The sequence below is a fragment of the Trichomycterus rosablanca genome, chromosome 20, assembly GCF_030014385.1.
Source record: "Trichomycterus rosablanca isolate fTriRos1 chromosome 20, fTriRos1.hap1, whole genome shotgun sequence".
NCBI lineage: Eukaryota > Metazoa > Chordata > Actinopteri > Siluriformes > Trichomycteridae > Trichomycterus > Trichomycterus rosablanca.
Genome location: NC_086007.1, coordinates 22,580,335 through 22,592,758, shown reverse-complemented (window position 1 = coordinate 22,592,758; position 12,424 = coordinate 22,580,335). Strand labels below are relative to the sequence as shown.

The window sequence follows — 12,424 nt, the reverse complement described above, 5'->3', positions numbered from 1 at the left end:
GTTTTGCATGTTCTCCCAGTGTCTGCGTGGGTTTCCTCCAGGTGCTCCGGTGTCCTCCGGCAGTCCAAAAACATGCAGTCAGGTCAATTGGAGACACTGAATTGCCCTATAGGTGAATGTGTGTGTCTGCCCTGCGATGGACTGGCGCCCCGTCCAGGGTGTTAATGTGTGCCTTGCGCCTATTGAAAAGCTGGGGTAGGCTCCAGCACCCCCCGCGACCCTGATCGGATAAGCGGATAAGAAAGTGAGTGAGTACCTCACATTCTTACGCGTTTTGTTTTTCCACGCGCGCCTTTGTTTTGTCCTTTCTGGGTTTCCGTACTGCAGCTGTGAATGAGCGTTGCCTGGAGACCGGGACAGTGGCGTCACTGCTTTACGGAGCAAGATGGAGAAGTATGAGAAGATTAAAGTGGTGGGCAGAGGAGCGTTCGGGTAAATATTACACTGTATTTAATAACACCGATATATTATTACATTAAATGTAAATACCGTACTAAATCATTCAGTTACGCAATTTTTATTAACCGTCTCATTTTGTTAAAAAAATTAAGTAGCTTAGCATCAGTCAAAAAGTTTTGTTGCATCCGGGACTTTAAGTAACTGTTCACCGTCAGAATGAAAAACTCACTCATTACATCCAGTGAGCTCAGATAAAGTATTCAACCGCTTTAGTTTTTCTTATTTAATATACTTTTACTGCACAAATACACTTCAAAATGTCTTTCGACTTTAAATTTACAACTGTTAACTAAAAGGTTTGTATTTATAAACACAAACAACTACGTTTCAGGGCTGGGCGGTATGACCAAACATTTGTATCACGGTACTTTTAAGATTCTGACGGTTTCACGGTATATCACGGTACTTTAAATTAATTTATTTATTTTGTATGACTGGGACTTTTTATATGTCTGTGGCTTATTCTACTGTCATAAGTATGTATATAATAAAGGTTTTGAGTATGTTTGAGGCCCCACAAAATGACACAATAAATGATGGAATCAGTACTCATAAAACAGTTGCAATAAATAAAATTCTTATTGTTTATTTAATATTTAAGTATTGTAAAATTACCCTTAGCTCTCCCTTTAACGAATAAAACGACAGTTAAAAACCGAATGTACCGTCATAACGCCAGGCCCTACTCCGTTTCAAAAATATATATTAAAATTATAAAATATGTGTAATATAACTAATATTAATTTAAAATCAAAAATTGAGGGCCGCTCAGGTGGCGCAGAAGTAAAACACGCTAGCACACCAGAGCTGACATTTCGAACTCTTCGGCCATCCGTCTGGGCTGGGCAGCTACATGAACAACGATTGGCTTGTTGTTTATACAGAGTGGGAAGCCAGATAGGGACCTCATAACTGATGCAATTACGAGTCAAGGAATAATGCGTTGATCAGGGTGTGGCTCTCTGTACACGCTGATCCGCATATGAACTCCCCTTGTGCAGGTGAAAAAATGCCAAAATGCAGTCGGCTACTGCACACGTGTCGGAGGGGGCGTGTGTCAGTCTTGCTCTCCTCAATCAGAAGTGGAGATCAGCATCAGTAGAGAGGAAGTGTAATGCAATCGGGTAATTGGATACAACTAGATTGGGAGGAAAAATGCAAAATGCAGTGATTAACTGAATAGGCTTTGGTGTTTAGCTTGACCTTATACATTATACTTTATACTTATCTTTGGAACAGGATAGTGCACCTTTGCCGACGAAAAACCGACGGTGCTTTGGTGATCCTAAAAGAAATCCCAGTGGAGCAGATGACACGGGATGAGCGTCTCTCTGCACAGAACGAGTGCCAAGTCCTCAAGTTACTCAACCACCCGAACATAATCGAGTACTATGAGAATTTCCTGGAGGACAAGGCACTCATGATCGCCATGGAATATGCACCAGGTATTTTTTGCATGAGACGTATAAAGTTGTTTGAAACCTGAGTACATTTTAGAGCTCATTGTCAGATATTGTTTGCCCTTTGGAGAAATTACCACCAAACAAAATAGAACTGAAACACAGATTAGTAACTAGTGTTTGGGTGGTACAGGAGTAAACTGCACTAGTCCACTACCAATCCAGGGTTTAATCCAAGGGGTGGTGTTAGCTAGTTGGGTATCTACATACAGACATGATTGGCTATGTATATTAACAAATGAAATATACTGTCTGGGTTCATACTGTCTGCAGTGAAATAAAAGTCAAAGTATATTTGCATTTTTTATACTTTCATACTTTTTCTGATTTAGGGTTGTAGAATTTGTAATCTTTGTTCTTCACGTTATGTTTACTGTAGGTGGAACTCTTGCAGATTACATCCAGAAGCGATGCAACTCCCCGCTTGATGAAGACACCATACTGCATTTCTTTGTACAGATTTTACTGGCTCTCTATCACGTCCACAACAAACTCATTCTTCACCGAGACCTCAAAACGCAGAACATCCTACTGGACAAGCATCAAATGATAGTCAAAATAGGAGACTTTGGGATCTCCAAAATTCTAGTTAGCAAGAGCAAAGCTTACACTGTAAGTTTCATAATACACAAGGTTTGGCCAAAAGTATGTGAATAGCAGGCCTCAGAAGAGTCTATAGAGTTTGGTTTGAAAAAACTCCAGTGGTCTGCACAAAGCCATGATTTTAATCTTTACGATCACTTTTGGGAGAAAATAAAATTGAAATCTAAATTGCAATCCAGGCATTTCCATCCAAAATAATGACTGACTGGCACTCTAAAATGTTATGGAAAACCAGAAGTTAAAAAGTAGAGGCTGTTATAGTCGCAAGGGCCATGGTTTTGAAATAAAAAGCCCAACAAATCCATGGTCATGTGTCTACATACTTTTGGCCATATAGTTTATAAACCAGGTCTTTTGCTTATCTGAATTGTACTTAGGCTTCTTCTCTCATTTTCAGGTGGTAGGAACACCCTGTTATATCTCTCCAGAACTCTGTGAGGGAAAACCATACAATCAGAAGAGTGATATATGGGCTTTGGGCTGTGTGCTCTATGAACTCGCTAGCCTTAAAAGAGCCTTCGAAGCAGCTGTAAGATTCTTCCATTTGTTTGGACTTAAACAAAATACCTCAGCTTGATACGTGAAAATCTTAGTGTACGTCTGTTTTTTTTCTTCACAGAATTTGCCTGCCTTAGTCCTGAAGATCATGAGTGGCACCTTCGCCCCTATTTCAGACCGTTACAGCCCAGAGCTGCGCCAGCTCATCCTCAACATGCTCAACCTGGACCCATCCAAACGGCCCCAGCTGAACGAGATCATGGCCAATCCTATTTGCATCCGGCCCCTGCTGAACCTCTACACCGATATCGGCAATGTGAAAATGCGCAGGTTAGACATAGAGCTTGGTTGGTAAAAATTTAAGTAGATTTGCTAAGTCTCAACCATAATTCAGTTTGTATGTGGGTGCTTGTCAGCGGCAGAGACAGGGCGACTGGTGATAATTGAGTAATGCATGTTCTCCAGGAGGACTTGCAGCTTATTGAGTAAAGGGTCTGAATATTTTACGGCATGTCTAATCATTTAAATTGGGGTAAAAAGGTTTAAAATGTAAAACGTTTAAGAGGTTAATATTCAGGTATGTTTGTGTTTATATGTAAACTGTTTTAACAGAATTGAAAAGCCGCTGTCCACTATGCAGACAGGCGGTCCTGGCAGACCTGGAAGCCGAATGACTGGAACCAGAACAAGAGGTTTGATTGTTTTTCCTACTGTCTTTAGTACAGCATACCTATGGCAAGGTTTTATAAGAAGAACTCTTTTGTATAATACCAAGATCTTAATTTAATGAATAAATAGTTTTGCATTTAAAATTTCATTTCATTTTCATCAGCTGCTTTATCCTGGTCAGGGTCATGTATGGAACACTTCTTGGTTTATTAGTTACCTATTAAACTCTGATTAACTCTAAAGCCACAATAAGACTGGCATATGAATCAAAGTGCTACCAATCACACATTAATATGAACATTTAGGTAATCTATCTATCTATTTCCTCGGCTGCTCCCGTTAGGGGTCGCCGGCGGATCGTGATCCGCATTATTGATTTTGCACAGTTTTTACGCCGGATGCCCTTCCTGACACGACCCTCCCTATTTATCCGGGCTTGGGACCGGCACTACAATGCGCTGGTTTCTGCATTCTAGTGGCTGGTACCTATAGGACAATTCAGTGTCTCCAATTAGCCTGGCTGCATGTTTTTGGACTGTGGGAGGAAACCGGAGCACCCGGAGGAAACCCACGCAGACACGGGGAGAACATGCAAACTCCGCACAGAAAGGACCCGGACCGCCCCACCTGGGGATCGAACCCAGGACCTTCTTGCTGTGAGGCGACAGTGCTACCCACTTAGCCACTGTGCTGCCCATCATGGACATTTAGGTAATAATTCATGCCTAATAATTAGTTAAACAGGGTCTTAACAAAGTGCTAATTGTTCATTATTACAACTGAGTGCAATTATAAGTGGTTTCCACATAACAGACCCCCAATTATGTACTAATAAAGGTCACACTGACTAAAGCTTAATGTATAGAAAATTCTATTGGGTTTTTTATACAGTTTTATATACATGCATTATTCTATATATAGAGTGCATTGTTTTATATACTGAGTATATACAGATTTTTAGTTTTTTATGTGTTATTATTTTAATCAGGTGGTTTATCTAGCTTAAGTTCCACCAAGATGATGCACGCTCTGCCCTCATCGTCAGTCTACACGTGGGGCAGTGGCATCTCCACACCACTACGTCTGCCCATGCTCAACACTGAGGTACTGCAGGTCTCACTGGGCCGCACACAAAAGATGGGTGTCACCAAATCAGGACGCCTTATCACTTGGGAGGTCAGTCGCTCAAGTTATGACTTTGAATCTTGCATTAACCGTTCCGTTCCGTTTCAGAAACAATATTATACAAGCTGTTTAGGTAAAGATGTGAACACGGGAATGATTTGGAGCATTAAAATAAAATGAGAGAATGTGTTATAAAAGTCTTTATAGGTTATTTTCGTCCCATTCACATGACCTCTGAGTTTCTTTTTACTTCTGTACACACATTTTTGTTTAAATGTCTGTGTGGTTAAAGGATTCCATGGTGTTTCATAAAGAGGAGAAAAAACTCTATCATTATAGGAAGGGTAAAGCGACATCAGCTAATTAATACAGATATGAACAATGTTAGCCTTTAGATAACTTTTGTTAATGTTAGCAGACGAGAGATAAACAGTTGTCCTTCTAAAATACAGTAGCTTGCTTGCAAAGAGCTGGTTAACATTATATTCCTCTGGAGTTTCTAGAAATGTAAATGCCATTTGAATGAAGAAACATGAAAGTGAATGTCCTAAAATGTCCATAAAACTGAAAATTGGAATTACCTATAATGACTCATGACTTCTGATCTGACATGCTGACAGGCTCCCACTGTGGGATCTTGCGAGGCTTCCCTACCTGGCGCTGTGGAGCAGATGCAGCAACAGTTCATCTCTCGATTCCTGGAAGGACAGTCCGGTGTCACCATCAAGTCTGTGTCTTGTGGAGATCTTTTTACCACCTGCATGACAGGTACACGCGAACTACAGCATCACCAGCTGCAAAACAGATCCGAATGCATGGCTAAAAGTATGTAGACACCCCTTGTAATAACTACCCATGGCACCGCTGGAAATTCGAACCGTGGAGTACCCCATTTGCCACACAAGCATCTTAACTATGGCTTACATGTTACTGTAGCAACCTTGTACAACCCCTTATTAGCTTCTGGCTTAACTTTACTGCTTTTGCATTTGCTCCCTTTTTCATACAGTCTAGTCATTGGCCTGTACTTAAGAGTTGACTGTCTGTTTTCACAAATAAAGAATCGTTGCTTTTGTAGGATTTAGCCAGTTTCGGATGAAGTACACTGTGACATGCTCATTCTCATGCACTAACAACGCTTGCGTTTTCTCTTTTTGTTTACAGACAGAGGCATAATTATGACATTTGGAAGTGGGAGCAATGGGTGTCTTGGACATGGGAACTTTAACGACGTGACACAAGTAGGTGTTTCTTATGATTCCTCTTAAAACTGACAAAAAGAAATGTTCAAATACACAATATGGCCAGAAATATTTGGACAATATTTGGGTTTAGATGTTTCATCCATATCTATTGCTACAACGGAACATTTGATGATGTTTGTTATCGTGAATAACATAACAGCTGCCTTAGTACAACAGGCTACACGCCACCGAGCAACCCACATTCAGACCATGCTTGATTGGCATCAGGTGGCCCAAGAAAACATTCCTGAAACCCATATCGCATCACCAAGTGGGTGACAGATATATAGTACAACAAATCTCAATGTCTTTGTTTTCTGGCCTTGATTTTACCTTTGTTTCATGCAGCCTAAAATAGTGGAGGCCCTCTTGGGCTACGAGTTGGTTCATGTGTCCTGTGGTGCCTCCCATGTGCTGGCTGTGACCAATGAGAGAGAGGTCTTCTCTTGGGGAAGAGGTGACAATGGTATGTAAGCATTCGTACTGTCTTCTGGTTATGTTCTATGATGTTTGTTTATTAGGATTCTAACGTCATGTTTTACACTCTGGTTACATTCATGACAGACACAGTAGTTACTCATTACACACGGTTCATCAGTTCACAAAGTTATATCGAACACAGTCAATTTAGTGTCTCCAATTCACCTCACTTGCATGTCTTTGGACTGTGGGAGAAAACCAGAGCACACAGAGGAAACCCACACAGAAACGGGGAGAACATGCAAACTCCACACAGAAAGGACCTTCTTGCTGTGAGGCGACAGTGCTACCCACTTAGCCACCGTGCCACCCGCTGGATCTATGAATTTTTTCATTCAGGCAGGTCATTTTGGTTTAGGTGTGGTGGACACCTGACCAAGAACTTCTTGGACGAGTTCAAAAGCATATAATTCGTTGTTTTGAAATGGATTTAATACACCAGTAAAACACCCAAACACAATAATTATCAGTCGTGTCCACATACTTTTGACTGTATAATTTATTTTACTATAAAAGCTTCAGCTGAGTGGCTACATGTCTAAGAATTATAATATTATTAATTGTGAATCAAGATTCTCTTTTGAAACTGTCGAAAGCGTCTTACCATTACTAGCTATGTTCTCATGTTCTGATTTTGTGTTTCTAAAAACTGACAGGTCGTCTGGGTCTGGGCACTCAGGATACCCACAATTCCCCACAGCAGGTGAATGTCCCAGTAGATTTGGAGGCTCAGCGAGTGCTGTGCGGGGTGGACTGTTCCATGGTCATTAGTACCCAGCACCAGATTCTGGCCTGTGGAAGCAACAAGTACGTCACTTTTACCCACCTAATATACAGCTGCACTTTTCAAAAACAAACCCCATTTCCAAAAAAGTTGGGACATTTTGTGAGCGAAGCTTGTTGAGTAAAAACAAGAATCTGTAATGTGTTAACTACCTAACAAGATTACAGACTTAATTGTATTTTGTAAATATTAACAAATGTTGAATTTGATGCATGCAAAAAAGTTAAGACAGGGGCAATGTAATAAAACCCTCACCTGCTACCAGTTTACCTGCTTATACAATCAAGTTCACAACTCGGTTCTGCTTATTCTCATGTGACAGGTTCAACAAACTTGGACTGGATAAGATCAGCGATACAGAGGAACCCACCTCGTGTTGTCAGATGGAAGAAGTTCACACATTTCAGCCTGTCCAATCAGCGCCGCTAAACGTCGAGACGATAGTGTACATAGACATTGGAACGTCCCACTCCGCAGCAGTCACGGGTGAGAACAGCATCTGTTTATTTGGTTCACTAAAGTTCTTACGTTTCAAGCACTGACCAGGCTACTGTTTTAAATACTAATGTGTGTGTCCTAATGTGCAGAGCGGGGTGAGTGTTTCACCTTTGGCAGTAACCAGCACGGGCAGCTCGGCTGCAGCTCTCGCCGCAACAGCAGATTGCCCTGTCTGGTGCCAGGGCTGCAGGGCATTACCATGGCAGCGTGCGGTGATGCCTTCACTCTGGCTATTGGATCAGGTACTGAAAACGAAGTGGTCTTTGAATTTATTTGTTAAATTTGTCGAATTGTCACCTGACTTGTAAATGACATGTGACTTATCATGCTTTAAACTCTGATTGGCTGAGGGCACAATTTGACTAAAGTAAGTGTTTTTTGCTGTATAATTTATAGTCGTGGTCTAGCAAAAGTTAAGTGAGTATGGCATGTTTTGTTAGCCTTTGTAACTAGGTCTGTTTATGTTGTTTGTTCCAGCATTTACTATGTCAAGCTTTTTATGTTTAAAGCATAAAGCGACACTCTGATGTGTTTCATATTTTGATTGGTACATGTATACCTACAGTATATACTTGTTGATTAACATTTAAATGTCCACTAATGACGACTGGTTATAGGTTAAAATAATTTTTTTTGTCATTGTAAGTTAAATGAGAAATTCAGCTTTATTTGCTGATATTTCTGTTGATTGCATTTTATTGTCCTTACAGTGTTCTTATGCACCCTGAAAGGCATCATTGTTGTAGGGCGATATTGTTGTTTCGGGTGGAGCAGCAGTAAATTACGCTAGCTCCCACTGTGACCATGACCAGGTTAAACCGGTGGAAACAAAGTGAAATGAATGTGTTTTTTTACATTCAAGCTTGTTATGTGTACATCCCTGCAGTTATTATAACAATCGATGTGCTTTACGTGTTCTCTCATCTTTCAGAAGGTGAGGTGTACACCTGGGGGAAAGGAGCCCGGGGCCGACTCGGCAGGAAAGAGGAGGACTCTGGAATCCCGAAGGCTGTGCAGCTCGACGAGAGCCATCCATACACGGTTATGTCGGTGGCTTGTTGCCATGGCAACACACTCCTGGCTGTAAAACGTAATGTAGTCTAATTTTTTCTTTTAAGGTTCTACGAAAAGGATCCGAAAACACCCTGATTCACTGCAGTGCTAAGATGCTGATCGATAATGAGTGGCACCGCTTCATTCTGTCACGGTAATGGACAGAATCGATTGGCGGACACACATATGGCCATGTGGAAACCACGGCACACTCCTCACACTGTGATCAGAAGTGTGGATCAAACCCAGGTCTCTAGGACCTTTCAGCACCAACTTAGGAGAGAACATTGTAAATGTTAAAGCCCCTGATCTAAGTAGCATGGAGACTTTCAGATCATAGTTCTGTTGTTCATTGTACTCAGGGAACAAGGCATAATAAAAAGGCTCATCTGAACTTAATTTGGTGCATTTAGTGAGAAGCCCTTGGCTATTAAGTGCAAAAGAGTCCTAAACAATGTGAGGATTATGAGGGTTATAATGCTGGAAAATGCAGTCTTACTGAAACAACTTCCATCTTTATTGTGTTAATAGCATTTTGTGAATTAGGAATTGTCACATAAACACATCTTATCTCTGGCAGATCTCGCAACGTCCAGCATCAGCCCTTGCAACTGATTTGAAATACAGCCGCTAACCTTCTTTTTAGAAGAAGGTCCCCCCTGCTGCTGGGGCCCTCAACGGTGTCCAAGGAGGATATATATTCGCCTGACACACACTCCCTCTGATGTGTGCGCAGTCCACCAGTCCCTTCTTATTCACCCATATTTCGGTGGATTTGCGACCGAGGTCCTTACACAGCATTGATAACCTCACCCCTTAGTCTGCTCTTTCCCACCTACCAGACTGGAAGCCAATTTTGTCTGCTGCTGGCATTAGCCAATTATTGCTGCTAGAGGGCGCCCAGCCGACCGGTAGCAGAGCCAAGATTCGAACCAGGGAGTTTAGAATCTCTGCGCTGGGTTGCTAGCAGATTATCCCACTGCATCACCTAAGTGCCCTAGATATTTTTCCTAACATTATTTTAGAGGATTCCTGTTTGTAGACCCATTCTATTTGTACTAGATCCATTTTCATCAAATATGTAGTAGTAGGACTGAAATAACATTTGTTATGACTCATTTTTAACTCTCAAGGGCTTAAAATAATAAATACCACCCCTCATACCTAGCCTTTGCTTGGTCGTGCATTAGGAAAAGAACAGTCCTAGTTGATTTATGGTGAGTAGGTTGATTGTAGTGTGTTGTGTCTGAATCTTTTTGCTTCAGGCCCTTAGATGTAAATGATCACTGATTGTGGGTTAAAAGGTTTTTTTCCTTGTTCATGCTGGTCTGCTCACAATAGCAGCACAAGTCACACATTGTTTAGGACTCTTTAGCAGTTAATAGCCAAGGGCTTCTCACTGAACGCACCTAATTAAGTTCAGATGAGCCTTTTTATTATGCCTTGTTCCCTGAGTACAATGAACAACAGAACTGTCATGTGAAAGTTGCCTAAATACTTCGGTCAGGGGCTTTTACATTCACAGGGTTCACATAATGCTCTGGTAGTGCAGCGGTCTGTTGGCTGTGTCTGACCTGGGCCTTGCACCCAGTGTTTCCCTGTGGAACCGGACCCAGCTGTGACCCTGACCAGGATAAAGCTGATGAAAATGAAATGAAATATACACTTTGTAAATGATGCTAGTAGGAAAGGGACTACAAATGATACACACGGGTCAATGGCAAAAGTAAAAAACTTACATTAACCTGAAAATAGGTTTGCTTTTAGATAGTAAATATACAGTATATGACAGTGAATATAAACACTCATCAACCATGGCATTAAAACCAGCTGTTGAAAATTGTGGTCACCTTTATGCAGTTTTCTTCTTATTTAGTCATGTCCAATACTGTATTGGTCTTTTGACTCCCTGCTACGTTGGCAAAGTAGGGCCACAGACTACACTTTTTATCTGACAGCACCGGATTACTTGCTACATAAAGCCCTATATCAGGGGTGTCCAAACTTTTCTTGTTGGGTGCCAGATGGAGAATAAATATGCAAACACGGGCCACAGACCTTTTGTAATAAAACCAAAAATGTATATAATAGACCTACTTGATCTACTTAACAATTATACTTAATTTTTATTACATTGTTTTTAGATCATTTTATTTAACAACACTGTAAACTAAGATTTTGCCAATTTCACCCACCTGTTTATAATCCTAATAGGAAGATTATTAGACTTCTTTATATTAAACGTACACACTTCCCTCTGAACTTGCCGTCTAGATTCTAGTTTCTTTGGAACCGCCATGTTTATCTAAAACTCGGGAACATTAATATAGGTGTAATGTTAATGTTTTGAGTTGAAAGAAGATTTATAAGTTGTAGGACTGTTTGAGTTTAAACAGTTCAAGCAGTTTTAACCTGCTTAATAGTGGGCGAACTTTAATTTTATTCCTTAAAAATACCTCATTTCAAAAATGTTAACAGGCCACCAATTGTCCGTGGGTCTTAATTTGGACATTCCTGCCCTATATACTTGGAGGAACATGCCAGGCTGTTTGTATATCTCCACCACTGTTTGTCTTCACCTAAACAGGGGGTCGCTGTTGTTGACACATTTGTTGCAGCAGCAATCTGACCTTAACTAACTTAGTTATATGTGTGCATATGGTTTTTTTGTTCTTTTTTAGACTATAAATTAGCATAAAATATTATTTGCAAAGTTGTAACAATGACAAAAAGAACTGTATCACTTTGACATTCTTGCTGACTCTCTTTTCCAGCCTTTTTTGAAGAACTCGTCCCTAAGTGACCTCACTCACCCCGCAGCAGAAGCAAAGACAGTATTGAAAGACAACTTCCTTTAAGAACCGTCTGGAAGCTTCAGTGTAATTACGGACTGAATGGAAGGACTGACTGTACAAAGTGGTCTGACAAATACTACAGAGTGCAATAATGTCTGAAGGATGACATGTTATGTGAAGACCTCTACTACAGTCATGTAATTATATATACAGTTTTATTGTTTATATTTCAACACTGTGTCCTTGTAGATGCTTCGGCTGTGAAGTGAAGAGCTGCTACATTGTTTTTAGATCATTAAGTCATTATGCAACTCACTGGCAGGATGTCGGACTGGTCCTGTTGGTTTATTCTAGCACTGTACGTATCACTTACATGTCACACAGCTGATTGACAAACATAATCCTTTGACTAAAGAATGCAGGTTTGCATTCTTCTGTCATTAAATCATAGACTGTACATTTCTGCAAGTCAGACGTGTTGTAAATTATGTTGAACATTTGTAATAAATGCTTCGTAACTATTTAGAGCAGGATTTTTCAAACCCTGGGTAGGGGTCGTGACCCAAAATGTTGTAAATCACAGTGGGACCAGATTGTACACTCTTAGTAAGGCTATAGTATTTATCATTTTCATTTCAGGTGCTCAGGTGGCGCAGTGCTAAAATACTCTAGTCCACTCACTACTCAGCGGTGCTATTGGCCAGTCGGGCCTCTACACAGACATAAGTGTTTATGTCTGAGGGAAGGAATGACTGA

General features: G+C 40.8%; 1 protein-coding gene across 1 annotated transcript; it reads left to right on the top strand.

Annotated features, from left to right (window-relative positions):
• Positions 1-360: 360 nt before the first annotated feature.
• nek8 (NIMA-related kinase 8) lies at positions 361-12,189 on the top strand. Its single transcript, XM_063016646.1, has 15 exons — positions 361-432; positions 1,699-1,904; positions 2,299-2,531; positions 2,920-3,051; positions 3,142-3,350; positions 3,633-3,712; positions 4,678-4,865; positions 5,435-5,582; positions 5,979-6,055; positions 6,407-6,524; positions 7,195-7,345; positions 7,645-7,808; positions 7,910-8,062; positions 8,752-8,910; positions 11,648-12,189. Exons 1-15 carry the CDS (start codon positions 386-388, stop codon positions 11,674-11,676), a joined length of 2,094 nt encoding a protein of 697 aa, XP_062872716.1. The 5' UTR covers positions 361-385; the 3' UTR covers positions 11,677-12,189.
• The last annotated feature ends 235 nt before the right edge of the window (positions 12,190-12,424 follow it).